The 21,741-nt window shown below is 54.0% G+C and overlaps 2 protein-coding genes across 2 annotated transcripts in view; one reads left to right on the top strand and one right to left on the bottom strand.

Annotated features, from left to right (window-relative positions):
* The first annotated feature begins 1,083 nt into the window (after nucleotides 1–1,083).
* On the top strand, nucleotides 1,084–12,898 carry CHRNA2 (cholinergic receptor nicotinic alpha 2 subunit). Its single transcript, XM_030312657.1, has 6 exons — nucleotides 1,084–1,218; nucleotides 2,421–2,572; nucleotides 2,955–2,999; nucleotides 6,484–6,593; nucleotides 10,561–11,575; nucleotides 12,773–12,898. Exons 1-6 carry the CDS (start codon nucleotides 1,110–1,112, stop codon nucleotides 12,896–12,898), a joined length of 1,557 nt encoding a protein of 518 aa, XP_030168517.1. The 5' UTR covers nucleotides 1,084–1,109.
* A 1,991-nt stretch (nucleotides 12,899–14,889) lies between these two features.
* The window catches only part of PTK2B (protein tyrosine kinase 2 beta), a 126,052-nt gene continuing 119,200 nt past the window's right edge, over nucleotides 14,890–21,741 (bottom strand). Inside the window, 7 exon segments of the mRNA XM_030312656.2 lie at nucleotides 14,890–15,997; nucleotides 17,915–17,995; nucleotides 18,251–18,388; nucleotides 19,065–19,111; nucleotides 20,800–20,824; nucleotides 21,195–21,230; nucleotides 21,579–21,725. Of these exon segments, the coding sequence (XP_030168516.1) occupies nucleotides 15,782–15,997; nucleotides 17,915–17,995; nucleotides 18,251–18,388; nucleotides 19,065–19,111; nucleotides 20,800–20,824; nucleotides 21,195–21,230; nucleotides 21,579–21,725 (690 nt within the window). The 3' untranslated portion in view covers nucleotides 14,890–15,781.

The following is a 21,741-nucleotide window of genomic DNA, read 5'->3' as shown; positions in this document are numbered from 1 at the left end:
ATATAATTAACATATCATAAAATTCATCCTTTTAAAATGTACAGTTTGGGGGTGCCTGGGTGGCTCAGTGGGTTAAGCATCCCATCTTGATATTGGCTCAGGTCATGATCTCACGGTTGGTAAATTGAGCCCCATGTCGGACTCTGGGCTGACAGCTCGGAGCCTGCTTGGGATTCTCTCTCTACTGTCTTTCTGCCCCTCCCCTGCTCACGCGTGCATGCTTGCACACGTGCTCTCTCAAAAATAAATAAATATTTAAAATATGCATTTTGGTGAATTGTAGTACATTCGCAGAGCGGAACAACAGACACCACTAAGTACTTGTAGAACATTTTGACCATCCCCCAAAGAAACCCTGTACCCTTAGCGGTCACTCCCTCTTCTCCTTTCCCCTCCAGCCCCCCACCAAAGCAGCTAATCTGCTCTCTGTGCCCACAGATGTACCCATTCTGGATATTTCATATACGTAGGGTCACATCACGCGTAGTTTTGTGTGTCTGGTGTCTTTCACTTCGCATGTTTCCAAGGTCCATCCATGCTGTAGAAGGTCAGCGCACCCTTCCATGGTACCAACATTCCACCCCTCGTGTATTTCTTCATCAGCTCGTCGGCATTTGGGTGCTTCCATTTTGGCTATGGTGAACAGCACCCAAGTTCTTCCACTGTCCACCTCTTGCGGCGTGATTATCTCCATTTTACAGGTGCAACACTGAGGCCAGAGCAGTGAGGACTCCAGTCCCATCTTGTACCCACCCCCCTCCGTCCAGCGTGTCAGGGTTTCTCTCAGGCCAGAGTCGCTGGTTGATGCCAGAGAGAGAAGAAGGTGTTAGATCCTCACTTAAGCCAGGGAGAGCCCAAGAGCCCTCTACTCGTGGGAGGCCTGCGTGCTCACCTTTTACAGCTCTGTGAAGTGTGAGGAACCCAGGCACACACACCCGTGTCAGGGATGCACAGCCCTAAGCCCCCTTCTGTGACCTGCTCAGGTTCTATAGCGAGAAGGGCCGTGTGGCGTCCAGCAGAAGCTCTGCCGTGCCAGCAACTGGACCCTCTACTGGGGAAGCAGGTCTGAGCCTCAGCCCACAGCAAAGCCCTGGCCTGCCCTCCTTCTGATGTCCAGGGGAAACCAGACCCCATCCTCTGAAGCCATGGGCCCTTCCCGCTCTGCAGTCCTGTCCGCGATGAGGCTCGGTCTGTGGTGGCTCCTTCTGAGCCCAGCAGGTGAGTGCGTGTAATCACTAGGACATCATGTCGCACCTGTAGGCTCCCGTGCCACATGGAGGAGACTCCTGCAGGTGGGCTCCCGGCAGCTGCCAGCGCTTCAGGGGACTTGAGTAGCTCCTCCCACAGCGGGAAGGTGGCGGGGCACTCGCGGCTTTCATGCTGGGGGCTGTGGCACCTCGAGCCTCCCGGAGGTCAGCGTTCCTCATCTGCAAAATGCCCCTCGTTCTGCGAACTGCCCCAGGCTGTCGTGAGGACCACGTGAGATGCAAGTCTGGGACGAGCCCCTGGGATACAGTGGGCGCTCAGTACATGGCAACTGCTGTTACTGATGTGCTTTTCTGGATTTCAGCGCAGCATTCTTGGCTTGCTCGGGCGGGGGAACCTTGAAGAGTGAGGCTGTGTGCAGAGCGCGGTGAAAACAAACACGAGCGATTCCATCCACAATTTTGGGACACTTTGCCTGGCTGATAAGAAGGAGCAAATGCCAGTGGTTGGAGCAAAAATGGGGGAGATGCCTGAAGTAGCAGAGGATTTTGTGGTTAGCATTAGCGGTTCGTTGACTGGTGCGTGGGAATGAAAGGCTCGCTGTGGTGGGTGAAGCCCTTCTCCCTGCAGCTCACGCCATGCCAACCAGGTGTCTCCCCTATATCGCTGTCCCTGGGGGCTCTTCAGTTCTAGGCTGCATGTTATCTGTAGGTCTGACTTCTTCTCCGTTCCTCCGTCTCTGCCTCCCTGTCCAGCACTTATTTCCATGCCTTCTTATCTAATAGTCACAGCGTAACTGACATTTCTTTAAGTTTATTTATTTACTTGAGGAGGCAGGGCAGAGAAGGAGAGAGACAGACAGACAGACAGAGAGAATCCCAAGCAGGCTCTGTGCTCTCATTGCAAAGCCCAACGTGGAGCTCACTCCCGCAAAGCAGGAGATCATGACCTGAGCTGAAATCAAGAGTCAGAGGTTTAACCATCTGAGCCACCTGGGCGCCCCTTTGGGCTCCCAGCCATGTGCTGGTTGCTTTGTTAAGTTCTACTTTATTATGTTGAATCCTCAAAACAATGTTTTGAGCCCAGCTCTGGATAGAGTCCCCATTTTGCAGATGAGGAAACTGAGGTTCAGTGGTTCTGATTTGATGGGGGAGGGACCCAAGCACCCACCACCATGGACTCCTGGAGACCCCACTCTTCCTTCCTGTCTGCAGGGTCAGCACAGCGAGCCTCCCATACCCAAGCCGAGGACCGACTCTTCAAACACCTCTTTAGGGGCTACAACCGCTGGGCACGGCCAGTGCCCAACACCTCAGATGTGGTGATCGTGCGCTTTGGGCTGTCCATTGCCCAGCTCATCGATGTGGTGCGCCTGTCCCCCATACTTCTCCCTCTCGGGATCAGCCCCCAGACCACAGGTCCCTTTCCCGGGGTCCTTCCTCCCTACCCCCCACTCTCCCAGCCCCACACCCCCTCCTGAGAGGGCAGTGATTGGCAGCAGTGGGTTTTCTAAGTGCCCTGCTTGTTCCACTGGACACAAAGTCAGAGGACCCAAGTGGCCCGTGTGATCTTGAAGAATCTGACTAAGGGTGGCAGTATCGGGAGGGAATGGTAAATTGGGCTGGGCTTGGGGTGTCGCATAAGAGGTTCCTCTGGTGAGTAGGGGGCCTGCATCGTCCCACCCCACTCTACCCTATTTTGGGGGGCTGGTTCCATCACTGCCTGTTCTTATTCTCTCTACCGGTCAGGATGAGAAGAACCAAATGATGACCACCAACGTCTGGCTAAAGCAGGTGAGATTCTCTCCACTGGTTGGGGCGAGAATAAGGGAGGGAGCCCATGGACCCCAGACCCACCCAGGACTCTCTCACTCTCAGCGGGATTCTGAATTCATGTTTCACCCAAGAGTTACCACTTGGGACATTCCCAAAGCCAGCCGATTGCAGAATGCTCCTCGTAGGGGCTGTGCTCTGAGACTCCAAGCCCAGTACCTGAGAATGTCACCTACAAGAACCCAGTCACCCCCTTTCTGGGAATGGGCATTTTCTATGTCCCGGCTATTGTTTGGAGATCAGTTTATTGAGTTGTCACTGAAAACCCAAAGGAGGTTTCATTCTGCCCCTTTTACAGCTGAGGAAAGCCTGAAGCTGAGTGCAACTCAGCTAGAAAAGGGGGGCCCAGGTGTGCTCAACTTGGAACCGCAGGCTCCTTCTGCAGGAGAATGCTGGGTGTTCCACGTCTAGGCTGCCTAACAAACTACCCCGAAACTTAATGGCTCAAAGTAACAGTTGTCATATCTCATAGCTTTATGGCCAGGAGTTTGGGTGATGTCTTCTGCTTTGCGTGGCAACTACTGGTGATACTTGGTGCTGTTTAACCTGTGGTCTGCTCTGGAGGTTCTAAGAGCGCTTGACTCATGTCAATTCCTTAGGAGGGGTGTCTGGAAGGCTCGGGAAGGTTCTGGAAGCTGGGTCCACAGGGCCTTCTTTCTCTTCAGGCATAGTCAGGGTGTCTCCATGAGTTCTCTCCCGCAGGGGAGTTGGACGCCTCACCTGGTGGTTCAGACACCCCAGAGCCAGGGTCCTCAGAGTCAGGAGATGAAGCTGCTGGCTTCTTATGGTCTGAAAACTGGCCTGCATCCATCCTGGAAAAGAATGTGTGACCCTTTTTGATGTACCGTCCTTGGGGGCAGAACTTGGGGGGCACAGGCTTTATTAGAGCCTGAATATATTCCTTTCCTCTTCACCCCCTCGCGCTCTGCCTGGCCCCTCCCCAGGCCCCGAAGTGGAGATGGTGAGAGCACATGAGAAAGAGGACCTGGCCTTCTGTCTACTTTCCCCCCATACTCCGTCTTTCTGCCCCATTGGTAACTTAACCATCTCCTATCTCAGAGGCTCGTACCCAGAAAACCACAACAATCAGAATTTTGATTGGCATTTCCATTTTGAGTCTTTTGAATGACTGCCTTACTTTCTGTAAGTGGCTAGTGGTGTCCTTCCTGCCTCCATAGGCCCTGGGGCAGTATGCTGGCCACTTAATTTATAGTTGAATGCTTAGGTTGGAGGTGTGGAGCAGGCCCCTCTGACAATGTTCACCTTGCGGCTGTCAGGGGCCACATAGCTCATCTTTACAGATGTGCACACTGAGGCCCAGAATAGTAAGAGACTTGGGAAGCCACATAGTCCCGAAGTTCAGGGGGAGACCTAGAACCTGGGCTGCCGTAATTGTCCCCATGAGCCCGTCACCTTGGCTTCGGGGGCTGGGGTGGGAAGCAGAGGAAGGAGCACTGGAGCAGAAGGCAGGCCAACCAGCACCACCTCTGACCAGCCTCAAACCTCACTTTCCTCATCTGTGAAATGGGGATAGTATAAACCGTTGCCTGCATCGGCAACCAATTGCCAATTAATATAACCCATTGGTGTAGATGCCCTCCATGTGTTGGTTGAACCAAAAAGCTAGACGGATGATGGTCTAGGGGCAAGGGGATAGGTTTCTGAAGATCAGTCCCTTTCAAAATTGTTCAACGCCCTGAGAAATCCTGACAATTTTACGAACGTTTCAACCTTTCTTATTTTGCAAATCTGGCTCCTCTGAGCACCTCAGCCTTCCTCTACAGGTGAGCGGTCAATACCACAGCTAGGTCTGTGTCTTCCCAAGCGTGGTTTGGGTACCAACGGCAGTGTTTTGTGAGACGATTTTACTTGCCTCGCTAATCTTTTGGTAATAGTCGTGTATTTATATTCTAGTGGATGTTTTCAAATGCTCTTGGTTTTCTAGTTACGTCAGTGACATAAAATTTCAATATTTATGTAAGTTTAAAAACGGCGAACCAATTTAAAGGAAAATGCTAAGCACATGATGAGACAGGTGGTGCACATATATTGGAAAAAATTATGAAAATGGGGCTTGGAAGTTTGAGGTTGGGGAACCACTGAGCTAGACCAGTGCTTTTCCGCTCATGCTCCTGCTTCCTGGAAATGCTTGTCTTTCCCTTCTCTCCTTCTTGGATCTCTACCCAGGTGGATGCTTTGTGTAAACGTCACATGACTATCCTTAGAGGGGAAAAGGCATCATTCATGAGACCCTTTCCAAGGGTGCATCACAGCGCTATTTTAGTGCAGATGTACAGAAGCAAAATGGCCCCTGGAATGAGGGCAGGCTTGGAGGCCAGGGGAGGCCAGGATTCAAGCACCCTCCATACGTCACTTTCCTCACCCTAACCCACAGGATTGCTTGTGAAGATTAGAAAGAACCATCTAGAGGGCCTGTGACAAAAGTGGGTTTCTAAATGGTAGTAGTCATTATTTTAATTATGATAAGCCCTTGGAGGCAAAGGACAGCCTTGTGTGTCGACCCCAGTCATCATCTGTTGGGGGTGGTTGTTTCCTTCAGGTCCAGAAGAGATCTGGGAAGCCCTCCCAGAGACAGGACCAGACAGCTTTAGAGGGAGGAGGCATTGTTTTCATTGCTCAGAGACACGTTTACTGAGCATTCACCAGGGGTGTGGTGCTAGGGAGCCAGAGTGAGAAACAGATGTCCCTGGCTTCATAAAACTCACAGAGGCATTCAATAAACCCATATGCAAATCCACATTGCTCACCACTATGATCATGCCAAAGAGGGAAATTTCAGAGAGCGGGTAATGCTAACCTGGTTTGGGGGGGAAAGATTCACTTGGACCAGCTGCTGGGAGCAAGGCTGCCCCCCCCCCCCGCATCCCCTTGCTGCTGGGACTCCCAGGGGGCGCTCTGAAGCACAGTCAGGAAGTCACTGCATAACCCTGGCAGGATGTGTTCACCTCTCTCGTCCTCAGTTTCCTTACCTGTTAAAATGGGGAAATACTGCCACGTGCTCAGCATTCCCTGCCCGGCTCTCCCGCTAAGGCTCTTCCCAGACAGAGGGTGTAAAAATACGTAAACTGTGGGGCGCTAATAAATGTTCCTACAAGTGAGTGAGGTGGCTCTCCAGGGTCTTCCTGCTAGGGAGGCAAAATGAGGACTAGAAGCGGGACTAGGGTGACCTATGGTCTTGGTGTGCTCGTACTAGAGTTGGGGCAAAGCTGGGGGATGCTGATCTTAGGCTGGACTTCCGATCCCCAGCTCAGAGCCCTGGCCCAGCCTCCCAGACCTTTCCCTTCTGTGGGGCTAGGAGAGGCGCTTGGGACGTCCCCGCCAGCTGCTGGGGTGTCCCCAGGCTGCCCTAGGTGTGCCCAGGTGGCTCCCTGGGCGGTGCCGGTGATGTGACCCCCTCCCCCCCCCCCCCCCCCCCCATGCACAGGAGTGGAATGATTACAAGCTGCACTGGAACCCGGCCGATTTCGGCAACATCACATCCCTCCGGGTCCCTTCCGAGATGATCTGGATCCCTGACATTGTCCTCTACAACAAGTAGGAAACCAGGGATCCTGGAGGCCCCTGGGAGGCCCCTGGGGTGGGGGGCGGATAAAGTGAGGCTCGGCTGGGTTGGACGTGGGCGGTACCTTCTTGTGTCCCTGCTTCCTTGCTTTCCTCTCAACTCCTGCTTTGCTCATCCTTACCCCCTTCCCCTTCCTCTTGGTTCCATATTTCTTTCCTTGTGTTCTCACACTCAGACACCCAAACTTACTGAGTGAGCATCCACTCTAAATCAGTGCACAGTGCTGTGCTGGGGGCGTGGGGGAGGGGAGAACACCTTCCAGGGAGCAAACTCACTTGGTATGGGTACTTTTTAAAACTCGTATTATTGACAGTTGTCTTGTATTCAAGACCAAAAAGGAGCCGTCTTTGAGCATAATGACGAGAAGCTAATAAAAGCCAAGGAGAGTCTAAAGACGGCACCAAGAACACCAACACAATTTTTTTTTTAGTGTTTTTAATTTTTATTTATTTCAAGAGATACAGAGAGAGGGAGCAGGGGAGGGGCAGAGAGAGAGAGAGAGAGAGAGGGAGAGAGAGAATCCCAAGCATGTTCAGCGCTGTCAGTGCAGAGCCCGATGCGGGGCTCGAACTCACCAAGGGTGAGATCATGACCCGAGCCGAAGTCAGATGCTCAGCTGGCTGAGCCAGCCAGGCGTCTCCACAATTTTTTTTTAAAGAAGGTATAGAGATCTATACTTCCATTTGTGTGTTTGCTATCAGGTAATTCTTGGTTTAGAAATCAAAACTTAAGGGGCACCTAGGTGGCTCAGTTGGTTGAGCGTCCGACTTGGGCTCAGGTCATGATTTCACAGTCCGTGGGTTCGAGACCCCCGTCAGGCTCTGTGCTGACAGATCAGAGCCTGGAACCTGCTTTGGATTCTGTGTCTCCCTCTCTCTCTGCCCCTCCCCCACTTGTGCTCTGTCTCTCTCTCTTTCAGAAATGAATACACGTTAAAAAAAATTAAACAAAAACTGTTCTATAGAAATCAAAACGTAAAAGCTGTTTGGCATTATGCTTCTCTAACAGTGTTTTCTAAAGTGGGCTCTAAAGGGTGCTAGTTCTCAGAGATATAAATAGGTATGAAAAGTAGTCCTGCGGTCAAATAATTTTGGATAACATTGTATATCGTTAACTCTCCTGTCCTGGCCCCAGTCTTTTGGAAAATGTTAGGACAAGACAGCATTTTACATGTTAGAAGTTGCACAGCCAAGAAACCCATGTAGCCTAGGATTTCCCTGTTCATTTGGCCCGAATTTGGAAAAGCTATTTTTAAACAATAAAACAAAGGGAGACAGATCCACTTTTGGAGTCTTGGTGTCTTCAGATAGGTCAAAGAGGAATGACAATGATTCCTTTACACCACCCATCCCTGGTCAGACCCAAAGCCCTGAACATCTGTAAACACACATTCAGCACGGATTTCTGGAAGGTCTAACACTGCAGGTGCCTAGTGTTTGCTGTCACTGGACTCACGGACCCCTTTGTGCCCCAGAGCCGCCCCCTCCCACCTCCCCCACCCCCCCCCCCGCCCCGAGCCAGTACCCAGGATCCTTCGTGCCCAGGATCCTTCATGTCGCTGTTTCTGGCAGAAGTCAGGAGCAAAATCCTACACCTGATGTTTGGGATTGCCAATAAAGCTTTGGCCAGTGTTACTTGATTATAACAGGAAAGTCTTTTGATAGGATGAAAGTTCAAACCAAATTCTTGCAGACATTCAAAGAAAGGTCTCCTCCATGGAGGCATTCCACTCCAGGCGAAACTGAAGGATCAAGGAAATTGCACTTTTCCTTCCTCAGAATGGGGCACATGTTGCCATCTAGTGGTAATTCTGCGTGGTGACAAAAAAATGCCTTAAAAAAAATTAAAGTTTGCCCTGATATTTGTTACTATCAAAGTTCCCGTTTCCAATCCCGTTTTTCCAATCTGTGGTCTGGAATTTCTCCATGGGAAAGAACTTTGTCTTCCCGTGTGTTCTTCTGATTCCCTTGCCTTATAGGGAATTGGAAGGAGAAGGAAGGCTCCTTAAATGCTGGGGTGTGGAGCCCACCGCACCGCCTGCCCCCTCTACCCCCCAGGGAATCAGGGACTCAGGCTATCAGGAAGCCCCCAGCGAATGGTCACTGTTCTTCCAGTGTTCCCCGAGCCTTTGTGGGTCCTTGGATGCTTAGCCCCATGACACCACAAACATCATCTCCCACCACCCCTTCTTTAAAAAAATATTTTTTTAATATTTATTTTTGAGAGAAAGAGAGAGAGAGAGAGCGTGCACCAGCAGGGGAGGGGCAGAGAGAGAGGGAGACACAGAATCCGAAGCAGGCTCCAGGCTCTGAGCTGCCAGCACAGAGCCCGACGTCGGGGTGGGGCTCGAACCCACGGACCGTGAGATCATGAAAATCAGAAACGCGACCGACTGTGCCACCCAGGCGCCCCTTCTACCACCCCTTCTTATGCCCTGCCCCCCAAACCTGAGCACACACTGAGTTCTGTCTTTCCCCTCTTCTTCCTCTGTTCCCCACCCAGGTTTTGCTGGTAGGCTCTTCACCCCATCTCTCTGCCAATCCCACTACTTTCAGGGTGACCCTGCTCACTTGGGGAGGTCCTCCCACCCCCACCCCCGCCCCCAATGTGTCTTGGGGAGCACTTGGACTGCCCTTGGAGTGCTGCTGCCAAACTGCCTCCTTTGTGGTGTAGGTGTGCAGGGCTGCCTCTCCTTTCCTCGAGGTTCCTGAAGGGCAGGCCCGTGTCCCACATCCCATCCCCCCACAGCTCCCGTGCAGCCCCTAGTGGATGAGGCCCAGGCAGAAACGCACAGTAAATGGATGAAGTCAAGGAGGTATCTTTCTACAACAGCAGAGATGCTGGGTCTCTTCTGAGCAAGGAGCTAAGGATCCCAGGTGGAGAAGGCAAGACCCTAGATAAGGGCTTTGCTGACCATCTGCTGGGGGGAGGAAGTATACATAATCACTCTAACATATTAAATGAATACCAGCAGGCAATGAGACTATATGCCCCATGGGTTTATAAACATGTAAAAAATTATATACACGATCTGTATGTCAATCAAACATATATGATGTAAGCCTGTTTCCGATTCTGTGTCTCCCTCTCTCTCTGCCCCTCCCCCATTCATGCTCTGTCTCTCTCTGTCCCAAAAATAAACGTTGAAAAAAAAAAAAATTAAAAAAAAAAAAAACATAACATCAGAATGTTAATGTGGTTATTTTAAAAATTCTCTTTTTAGATGTTTACTTATCTCGAGAAAGAGAGAGAGTGCACGCATGTGTGCGTGTGCTCTTGCACACTTGCAGGGGAGAGGCAGAGAGAGGGAAAGAGAGGGAGAGAGAGAATCCCACGAAGGCTCCATGCTGTCAGCTCAGAGCCCAACGCGGGGCTCGATCTCAGGAACCGTGAGATCGTGACCTGAGCCAAAATCGAGAGTGGGACACTTAACCGACTGAACCACCCAGGCATCCCTAAAATTCTTGGTATTTTCCTATATTCCTTAAAATTCCTACTTTTTAAAATTTTTTTTTTCAACGTTTATTTTATTTTTGGGACAGAGAGAGACAGAGCATGAACGGGGGAGGGGCAGAGAGAGAGGGAGACACAGAATCGGAAACAGGCTCCAGGCTCTGAGCCATCAGCCCAGAGCCTGACGCGGGGCTCGAACTCACGGACCGCAAGATCGTGACCTGGCTGAAGTCGGACGCTTAACCGACTGCGCCACCCAGGCGCCCCTAAAATTCCTACTTTTGTAATTAAAAAGACAGCGTTTGAAAGACACTCCTTCAGGTCGCTCTGAATATGCCCGGGAAGAGTCTCACACGCTTGCGTAAATCCCCGCAACTTGGCCAGGTCCGGCTTTGTTCTCGGGGTCCCCTGCTGTTGGCTGTCTGGAGCAGCCTGGCTTGGGCAGGCAGGCTGTGCCGGGTCCTCCAGCTCCTCTCCTGTCTCCAGTGCAGATGGGGAGTTTGCGGTGACCCACATGACCAAGGCTCACCTCTTCTCCACGGGCACTGTGCACTGGGTGCCCCCGGCCATCTACAAGAGCTCCTGCAGCATCGACGTCACCTTCTTCCCCTTCGACCAGCAGAACTGCAAGATGAAGTTTGGCTCCTGGACGTACGACAAGGCCAAGATCGACCTGGAGCAGACAGAGCAGACGGTGGACCTGAAGGACTACTGGGAGAGCGGCGAGTGGGCCATCATCAATGCCACGGGCACCTACAACACCAAGAAGTACGACTGCTGCGCCGAGATCTACCCCGACGTCACCTACTACTTCGTCATCCGGCGCCTGCCCCTCTTCTACACCATCAACCTCATCATCCCCTGCCTGCTCATCTCCTGCCTCACGGTGCTTGTCTTCTACCTGCCCTCCGACTGTGGCGAGAAGATCACGCTCTGCATCTCCGTGCTGCTCTCGCTCACCGTCTTCCTCCTGCTCATCACGGACATCATCCCCTCCACCTCCCTGGTCATCCCGCTCATCGGCGAGTACCTGCTCTTCACCATGATCTTCGTCACGCTCTCCATCGTCATCACGGTCTTTGTACTAAATGTCCACCACCGCTCCCCCCGCACCCACACTATGCCCCACTGGGTGCGGGTGGCCTTTCTGGGCTGTGTGCCCCGGTGGCTTCTGATGAACCGGCCTGTGCCCCCCCTGGAGCCCCGTGACCCCCCAGATCTGAAGCCCAGCTCCTCTCATTACTGGCTGGAGACCAACGTGGATGCGGAGGAGAGAGAGGAGGAAAAGGAGGAGGAAGACAGATGGGGGTGGGCAGCTCACTTATCCCCCTCCATGGGTGTCCTCCGTGGCCACGGTGGTCTACCTCAGGGGGCCTCAGGGCCCAGGGTGGAGGTCCAGTTGCAGGAGGGCGGGCTTCTGCTGTCACCTCGCATACAGAAGGCACTTGAAGGTGTGCACTATATTGCTGATCACCTGCGATCTGAGGATGCTGACTCTTCGGTGAGTGGGGGCCGGGAGAGGGGCTCTTCCCCTCGGTGATTCCACCAGCTTGGTAGGGAACCACCTCACCCCAAGGTGTTAGTTTGGGCCACCTGGTCTCCTTCATGAGGACCCACTTCCCTCAGTGTGGCCCTTGGGAGTCTGGACTAAACTGATAAAGAACTTCTAGCTAGCAGCTCTTAAGACACTAATTGGCAGGTGGTAGCACAGCAGCCAAGGATGCTCTGGTTAAGGCTCACTGGGGGACAGCAGGCCAGAGAAGGAGGGTCCTCAGATGCTGAAATTCCCCGTGCCATCCTCACGCCAGCCTTTATCACCATTACCCTATAGGTGGTGAGGCAAGGGGGCAGAGGGAGGTGGAGGGACTATCATCAGGAGACGATAAATCAGATAAATCCGGCTGCTGCTTTGTCAGCCTTCTTCCTCTGTCCTGATGGGTTCCCTCCCAGTTCTCTTTGTTTGTGGGTTCTGGGCATTTTGTGGAATTCACTATTCACCCACAAACCCTGAGGAACCTGGGTTGTACCAGGCGGGTTCCCCGTCTCGGTCCCTGCTGTGCCCAGTATTATTAGGTCAGCAGGCCACTGCTCAGAATCACAGATTTCTTAACCTAGGGAAGGATGAAAGGCCGGGAGGTTATTAGTGGGTGGCCTTGTTGAGTAGATAAGGAAAATTAATCATTAATCTAGGAGCAGGTAGGAATCCAGAACTGTTTGCTTGGTCTTTGAGCACAAATTCCACATAGCCCCGCCCCCCCATGGCCCCACCCCTTTCCCTGGGCCACACTACCCTTGCTTACCTCCTCCTCTCCAACTCCTGCAGTGGATGGGGGAATTGGGTGGGAGGTGATGCCGGGGCAGCAAAGTCTTCACCATTTTGTAACTGCTGAGTGTTGACTTTAAATCACTGTAGGCCCCTGAGAAGACCCATGCCCCTTGGTGGTTGTAGAAACTCTAGCTTCCCTTAGCTGGAACTTGAGAGTCTATGGGAAGGCTCTGGGGTGAGGTCACAGGGGTGGGATAGGACAGGGATCACTAGGAGAGGCTTGTTTGAGTCTTGGGACAACATTAGCTCCCCAAGTTCTCGGTGGCACCCCTGTTGCCCCCAGTGTCATTGCTACAGGGCTGTGAATGGGTGGGACACTTCCCCTCTCCCAAGGCCTGACCTCTGTCACAGTGAGTCCTTTTCTACCTGCAGGTGAAGGAAGACTGGAAGTATGTGGCCATGGTCATTGATAGGATATTCCTCTGGTTGTTTATCATCGTCTGCTTCCTGGGGACCATCGGACTCTTTCTCCCTCCATTCCTGGCTGGAATGATCTGATTTCCTGTTCCTTGTTTTGGCCCAAAGGAGGCACTGCTTGACCATCTTTAACCGCTGTCCCCTCTAGAGAACACCTTTGGGGTCAACACCATCTGCCTGCAGGTGCCTCTCTGTGGAGTCCCTACACTGGCCTAATCATCAAAGACTCCTTGGGTCAATTCACTTGTTACTGTATTATGTGCTGAGAATCTGCTGGGCACAGAGCCCTGCTTTGGATGCTGATGAGCTAGGAAATAAGGAACTTGCTGTGAAGAAGATTACAATATGGTGGTGACGGTGTGAAGCCACATAAGATTCTCTGGCAGGGGCCAGGAAGACACTAACAGGAGGTCCAAGCGGAGTGATCCAGCGGGGAGAGGAACAGACCTCAAAGGATGGGTGCATGGGGAAGAGGGGAGAGGGTGCTTCTGGGGGTGGAAAGGCTGTGAACAGCCCTTTGGATTCAGGAATGAGCACGAAGTGTCTAGGAGAACAGGCAGGCTGAGATGGGGCTCCGGGGTGGGAGCAGTGGGAGGAGGTTGGAAAGGCAGGTTAGGGTGTCTTTGAACCATGTAGAAAAACAAGTTCACATTCTGATCCTGCAGGTCTAACAGTAGGATGGTAAAGACTCTTCTGGAAGGAGAGAAAGGGGGAAGCGGGGCCACAGGTGGCGGTATAGGTTAGGGCCTCTAGGTGGTGGAGGGATGTGTGGTTGGATGCAGGTAGCTGGGCCATCCCACCTTCTTGGAAGCTCATTGGAACCCCTGGCTTCTCCTCACCTTTAGCCACACCCACTGCTACAAACTGGCTCAGCACCAGCGGCCCCAAGACGTTTGGCAGCGCTGAGAGTCCCTGTCTTCGGGGGTGCCATCTGGCCTTGAATGCATATTAACAAACCAGGAAGCTATCCTGAGCCATTCTTGACTAACTCAAGCTTGCAGCTTGCTCCCCCCAACCCTCTATAGGACACGTGGTGCTCGACGCTCGGGACCTTTGCTCCCAGTGACTGACGGGAACGAGCTGGATTGCTCTGTACCTCGAGACTGCTGTGTAAAGGCAGAAGCTGCAGGCCTGCTTCCCTTTCCCAGCCTGGCCTCCTGGTCTTTCCCGAAGTCCCGCAGTGGCTTCTGAGCTGCTCTGTGCAGCCATGGAACCCTCACACCTTGGGATCCGGCAATCTGCACCCCTCGGCCACATGCTGGAAACTGGAAGAGCTCCTGCCCCAGGATCAGGCCTCACCCCTGCCTGTCCAGCCCCTGGAGGGCAGAACCTCAGCCGCTGGCAGATGCAGACGGACACTGGGCTCTCCAGACAGCCTGGGGACCCCGGAGAGGAGGCCGAGCAGGGCGAACTTCCAGCTTCCCTTTGGGCTCTTGGGTACCCTCCTTCCAAACCCCCCACTCACCTCTCCCTGACAGACACAGAGGAAATCTGCAATGCCTCGGCCCAGCCCCCCACTCCTCAGTTCTTCCCAAGACTTGGTGACACATCTGGTTTCTGGCTCCTCTTAAATCCCGTGGGGGCAGCCTCCCAGCCTCCCTTCTCCTCCCTCCTGGCTCTCCCAGACCCGATCTCCTGTGCCGTGATGTTCCCTCATGCTAGCCCGTCTCCCATCCACCTTGCATGTGAGTAAAGAGATGAAATATGAGGCTGAGGCCGCTGCTCTTTCAGCTGTGGGACCCCCTCCTCAGCATCCGCAGGACCACCCATGCCCCGCTGGAGCCCCAGCTGGGAGACTGTCATCGGTGGTCCTCGTGTGGCCCTGGAGGGGGCTGCCCTGGGTCCCCACTGGAAAGTCACCCTTCGGTCAGGTGCAGGGGAGAAGGGACTGGAGCACGCACCTGACCCCATGCCCTGGCGTCACCATGCACCCCTCCGTGCTGCAGCCCAGTATTGGCTCTGGAGCTGCGCCCAACAGAGCACAGTCGATTTCTTCCAGGGTTGTGACCCGAGGCCAGTGTCCCCCTCCCCACAAAGAGCAGGTCAAGCAAACAAAACAATCAAACCACAAAGCAAATGGTACAATTTTAATTCATCCACAAGTCAACTAGAAAGAAGGTAAAAGAGTATTCTGCACCAACACAAGGGAGGGGTGGGGCAGCTGGGAAGGCGGTGGGGGAGGGGAAGAAAAGGAGAAGTAAGAAAAGAGGGAGAGAAGGAAGGGGCAGAGTCAGGGAAGGGAGAGAAAGGGCACAGGGAAGAGAGGCACAATCTTGTGGTCCAAGTCCTGTTTTGGCCTCATCTCTCCCCCTCTCCTTGACGCTTGGCGTGTCGTCAACACAGCGTCTTGTGCCCGGACTCCCAATAGCTTGTTCCTGGACTGTGTCCCAGGTCCCCCCTCAGGGGGGCACACGGCTGTCAGTCCAGACCACACTCACATTAAATAAATTCCAATATACACTGTACAAGGAAGCCAGGCCCGTCCCTCATCTCGCCAGCCGCCCACCCCCAAAGGAAAGCCCCTCCCCAGTCCCTCTGCATCAGGGGACCTCCGTGAGCGGAAGAAGAAGGAATAGCTTGGTTCCACTGGTCCTGCCGTGTCCATGCATAAAGCCATCGTGGCCACTAGGGGCACCAGTGTGACCCCTCTCCCCCCCAAAGTGGGGCCGGCGGGTGTGAGGAGGAAGTGGCCAGTGGCAGCAGGGCTCCCTCTGAGCCCTCTTTGTCACCCCCTGGCATCTGTAGCCCTGAGTCCCCTCTTTCCAGCTGCAGCCTGAGCAGCACAGTCTGGGGGTTGGGGTGGGGAGAGGGGGTCGTGCAAAGTGGCAAGGGGAGGACTCCCCTCAGCCTTCCCCCTGAGAAGACCCATGTGACCGAAGGCAAGGCAGGGGCCGGGGGTGGGGGGCGGGGGAGGTACACTACAGGCAGGGGCAGAAGACGCAGGCAGGTGGTGCCGACCCTCCATCACTCTGCAGGCGGGTGGGCCAGATTGGCCAGAACCTTGGCCTGGTCTACGGCATCGAGCAGGTTCTTGGCGTCCACGGCCAGGGTGTGGGAGGCTGTGAGCATCTGCCGCTTGCACTCCTCACTCAGGGAGGTCACGGCGTTTTGCTGGGCCAGGCGCATCTTATTGATGAGCTCCGCCAGGTCCTTGTTGAGCAGCTTCTGGGTCCCCTCAATCTGTAAGAAAAGCGCACAGAGAGGCTGGGAGTCTGAGGGGCCACAAAGGTTAAGCCATGCACGCATCCCCTTTGGTGTTGGCTGAAGCAGTTGGAAGTTCGCTGGGGGGCAGGTCTGACCCAGGCATGGGCTGAGTCCAAGGTTGGCATGGACAGACATTACAGATGCCCCAGCCCCCAGCCCACCTCGTGCTGGGTCTGTATGATGCAGCCCTGCAGACCCTCCCTTCTCTGCAGCGTCCCCCATGCTGGCCCAAGGTTAGAGTGAATGGTCAGGGGTCAAGGGCACTTAGTCATTTGTTAGCTGTCTACCGTCAAACCAAGAGACCGGGGATCATGATTTGAACTGTAGGGTTTTGTTTTCGCCGCCATATCCCCAGAGCCTAGCACACTGCTCAGCACTACTCCACACTCAAGAGATATTTACCAAGTGAAATGAATGACCTGAGCCATCAGAGGGAAGGTAAGGAGCTCTCACATCAGAAGGGACAGCTCCAGCAGGGCTCCTCTATGGGCTGCTGCCGCCACCCAGAGGGAGGCCGGGAAATGACCAAACTCTCCTGTGTTGTCTTGTCTTGAACAGTCACAGGTAGTGGAGGCTGTGTTGCTGACCAATGCGAGATGGGGAATCAAACTACAGCCTGGCAGGGGGCCCGGGGTTCTCCTGAGCTCCGTGGCTGGTTTCCAGACAGACAACCAACACATGTTGAGAGGCGGTATTGTTCGGCGTTCAACTACGTTCAGAGTTTCCTATGGCTGTGGTCCTAACCCAAGACAAATGGGGTGGCTTAAAACAGCACAGATTAGTTTCTTACACTTCTGGAGGTCAGAAGGCTGAAATGTGCCCTACGGGGCCAAAGTCAAGGGGACAGCTGGGCTATGCCCCTTCTACGGGCTCTAGGGGAGAATCTGTTCCCTGCCTTTTCCAGCTTCTAAAGGCTGTTTCCTGCCTTGGCTTATGGATCTTTCCAGCAATGGCAATATTCCAATCTCTGCTTCTGTCATCCCATCTCCTTCTCTGACTCTCATAGGATGTCTGCATCTGCCAACCCTGTTACAAGGACTTACACTGCACCCACTTGGGTAATGCAGCATAATCTCCCCATGTCAAGACCCTTAAATTTAAAAAAAAAATGTTTTTATTTATTTATTTTTGAGAGAAAGAGAGCGGGGGAGGGGCAGAGAGAGAGAAGGAGACACAGAATCCCAAGCAGGCTCTGTGCTGTCAGCACAGAGCCCAATGCAAGGGCTCGAACACATGAACTGTGAGATCATGACCTGAGCTGAAATCAAGAGTCAGGCGCTTAACCAACTGAGCCGCCCAGGCGCCCCTCAGGATCCTTAACTTACACCTACAAAATCCCTCTTGCCAAGTAAGGTAACATAGTCACAGTTCTGACGATTAGGCTGGGGACACCTTTAGGGGGCCATTATTCTGGCCACCCCAGGCACAGTCTCAGAATAGAACACCAAGCTTTTCATTTTGGTTTTCAGTAATTGTTTCTCACTTACAAAAAAAAAAAAAAAAAAAAAGGAAATTATTTAAATGATCAACTGAAGAAACCTTAACTATTTTGCTATTTTGATGATACATTCACTTCAGCCTTAGTGTGGTGGGTGATTAGATAAAGGATCACCGGAGGGGAAAAGGGAAAGGGAAGGTCTGTCCACCTGTGCACGCCCTCATGCAAAATTACCGCAACTCTGTAAGACTTAAACTAGGAGACTCCCCCTGGTAGCCTGGTCATGTCCCTGGGTGCAAACACAGCCCCCTAGTGGTCCTGCTCAGATTTGCTGTGTGGAGCCACATGTCCTGTGAGGAAGGCCCTGCAGATGGAAACGAGGCTGCCCACATGGTCCTTCTGAGTCTCCTGCGTGAAGCACAGCAGAGGACACAGTCTGGGATGAGGACACCCACCTCGGTCCGGGAGGATGATGGCAAGGAGGGCAGGAGATCATCCACACTCCCAATCAGCTTCCGCAGGGTCAAGCCCACGTTCTGCGAGAGAGAGGGAGGAGGGGGACTATCACTTCTTGCTTTTTGAGAAAGCTGTATTTCCCTGGGGAAGAGTCCTCCCGGGCTGCTATGTGCCCTCCGTGTCTACGGGGCACTAAATTCCCTCTGACCGCCCTGCGCTAAAGGGAGCCTTTCTGAGAAAGTCGCCTACTGGGCAGACGAGGGAGCTCGACGCCACCGCCCTTCCGCCCAGGGCCAGAATGAGCAGCCTCCGCCTGCCCCGTCCACGGCTCTCACCTTCACCACCACCACATAGCCCTCAGGAGGCAGCTGACAGAGCTCATTCTTGAGATCCAGCACAGCCCGCACGAGCTCCATGACATTGAGGTACACCAGGTCGTCGGTCCGGTCCAGGTTGGCTGTGGGCTGGATGGACTGGGGGCAGGGGGAAGTAAGCAGCCAGAGGGGAGGGTCATGAGTCTGGACGACACTGCTCTTCTTTCTTGCGCAGACGCTATTGATGCCAACATGGCTGCCAGCCCAGTTTGAAAAGATTCTTCTCTGACCTAACAGTGCCCTGTCCTGGGGATGCATCCCCTCCCTTCTGCTTTTAGGGGTTCTCAGATTAGAGTCTGCTAGGGAGTCTTAAAGCAAAAAAATACTTCTGGCTGGCCTCACACCGGACCAACGAAACCATCACCCGGGTTTGGGGGCCAGGTGGTTCTCAGAGCTCCTTGGATGATTCTAATGGGCAGCCAAGGCTCACACCCACTGTTCTAGAATGAGGAACACCAGCTACAGTAGGAACCGTGTGGGTGTAGGAAGCCAAGGGGGCAGCTTGAGAGAGGAAGGGGGTCCACACGTCCTGCTCCTAGGGCTGGGCCAGCGAGCCTTCCCGCACATCAGGGAGCGAGCACGGGAGGCAAGGAGACTGGGTTTCCCCTTGCTTTTTCATGAGTTAGCTGTGTGGCCTTAGACAAGACACTTCTTCGCTCTGGGCCTCAGCTATGTGAGGATACAGGACTGGGTTATTTGTGAAGTCTTCATAGCCTTGTGTCTCGTGGAACCCTGATTCAAACTCATCACCAGCTTCGGCAAAGCCAACACGTACCTGAGCACCCAGCCGCGGTGGCTTCTGTGGGGGGCCCGTGAACTCCGCTGCAAGGAGGAGGGAGAGTGAGTTGGGGGGGGGCGGGGAGGGTCTCGGCACCCTGGCCCTTCCCTTCATACCTGCTGCCAACCAAGCCAACCTCCTCTCTTCTGCTACCGGGAGCCCCAGGGAAACTAAGCCCGAAGGTGTTTCCAGGAGGGTGCCTGGGTAAATGGGCTCTGGTCCCCCTGGTCCTCCCATAGTCAAACACCACTGTCCATTTTACAGAAAGCAAAAGCCAAAGTTGCAGCGGAGGTGGAGTCCTCGCACAGACGTCCCAGCGCCTGCTGGACACACACTGGCCCCTGAGGAATAGCACACACGCTGGCCTTGGTGATCACGGGGAAGAAACTTCACTCTGTGAAGTAACAGGTGGCTGTGGAGCCCCTGACCTGGTGCCAGAGCAGCTCCTGGGGTAGACTTGTGAGGATTCCCTAATGGTCTGCTTTGAGTGTTTGGGGTTCAAGGAAGTGAAACGGCAGAAGACCCACACTATTCGAAGTTACTTGACCTTCCTATGCCTCAGTTTCCTGTCCTTTGTAAAATGGGCGTAATGACCTTTTTTTTTTTTTAATGTTTATTTATTAATGTTTCTTGAGAGTGAGAGAGAGTGTGAGCAGGGGAGGGGCAGAGAGAGAGGGAGAGAATCCCAAGCAGGCCCTGTGCTGCCTGAGCAGAGCCGGATGCGGGGCTGGATCTCACAACGGGTGAGATCACGATCTGAGATGAAATGGAGAGTCGGACGCTTGGGGCGCCTGGGTGGCTCAGCTGGTTAAGCGTCTGACTCTTAGTTTCAACTCTGGTCGGGGTCTCACAGTTTATGAGTTTGATCCCTGTGTCGGGCTCTGTGCTGACAGTGCAGAGTCTGCTTGGGATTCTCTCTCCCTGTCTCTGTCCCTCTCCTGCTTTCTCTCTCTCTGTCTCTCACTCAAGATAAATAAATAAATATTAAAAAGTCAGCCACTTAACCGACTGAGCCAGCCTGGCGCCCCGCGTAACGATGAATCACGCCTATCTGATAGAGTTGCTGTGGGGTCAGAGCTAACATTTGCAAGCAACTTGGGCCTGCGCTTGGCTAGTGGTGAGTTTCCTGTGACTGTTGTCATTGTCACTGGTTGCTCATCACCATCACCATGATCATCAGCCTCACCCTCCCTAGGATGACAAAGATGAGCCTGGCTCACTGCTGACTTCCTGACCCCCTTCAGCAGCAGCTTCTGGAAAGGCCCTGTGGGCTTAGCTGCCCCTGTCCCCTCTCTTCCATCCCTAGGGCCCTCTCTCTCTTTCATCCTAGGGGCCTAGGGAGGAGAGGCATCCGCTGGGAGAGGCGGGCGGAGCAACTTTACTATCCCTGCAGGCAGCCTCCAACACAGTGAGGGGGAGATAGGAAGAACCACTAACATCTCCAAATAAATGCAGAAGGAGATACACTGAGATGAGGGCTGAGGACCCCGGCAACAGAGGGAGACAAGAAGAGGCCTGGGCAGGGAGACAGTGGGGGCGGTAGATGGAGCTGAGACTAAATACCAAATCCCAGACGGACCCTCTCTGCACACTCTGAACTGAAACAGGCAGAGTTTCTTAAAATGGCAAGCAGATTCTGCTGCTGTCTGCAGTGGGCAGCGAGCGCGGATGGGGGCTCCACGCAAGATGTCAAGCAGAAGTTCCTGCCAAAAGGAAGGGCGCAGACACTTACTATAGCCGGCCTCCTTCTCTGGGGTCTGGAAGGGAGGAGAGAGAACGTGTCACCAATGAGGTTCGCGGGACACCTCACCCCCGACCTTGACTTGTTCCCCACGCCCTCAACTGTGTTCTTGGAGGTCATAGCTGCAGGGGGACACCGGCGAGCTCTTGTCCCAGGGGCCGGGAGGGCCCTATGGCAGAGGAAGGATGCACTGTGGGTGTCGATCAAGGCGGGAGCTCAGGAATGGAGGTTCGTGGAGATCCAAGTAATGGGAGAAGAGAGGCTCCCGAGGTGAGAGGCAAAAAGGGAACGGATGGGCAGGCAGGGGGCCTGGGGCTGGGGGTCCCGCTGTCTCCCATGCCTTCCCAGGCCTTCGCTTTAAGACGAACCTTCTCCTGGTGACTTACCAGCGGGGACTTATCGTTCATGTACACCATGGGGTCCTGCAGAGGAGGAAACCAAAGCAAATGACTTAGGATTCTGGAACTGAAAACCCCAAGGATGCATGGAGGGCATTCACTCTCATCATCCGGGGAGGCAAGAGGACACAGATGGACACGGTGGTGTGGACATGGCTCCCATTCAAGTGCGTTGATCAAATTGTGCTCAGCAGCGCTGCGGGCGGGGGCGGGAGTGGGCTGGGGGGAGGGGGGAAGTTGGGGGGCCGAGGGGGCTGGAGGGCGGGGGGGGGGGTGGCGAGGGGGCGGGGAGAAGGTGGGGGGCTGAGGGGGTGGGTAGGGGGGGCGGGGGGGCGGGGGGTCCCTCCCCCCCACGATTCAGTGGCTTCTCACCAAGGATTTCTCCTCCTGCCTCAGCCACTGGTAATCTTCCACCATCTGCTTCTGCTGTTTGTCCAGGATCTGCCTCATCTTGAGCCTCTCGGCCTCCCATAGCTGCTGGGCCTCTTCTCGGCTGCTGGGTCGGATGAAGTCCTCCTCCTGAGAGGTCAGCGGG

Source organism: Lynx canadensis, chromosome B1 (genome assembly GCF_007474595.2).
Source record: "Lynx canadensis isolate LIC74 chromosome B1, mLynCan4.pri.v2, whole genome shotgun sequence".
Classification (NCBI taxonomy): Eukaryota; Metazoa; Chordata; class Mammalia; order Carnivora; family Felidae; genus Lynx; species Lynx canadensis.
The sequence above is the reverse complement of the archived record's forward strand: the minus strand, read 5'-3'. Positions and strand labels throughout refer to the sequence as shown.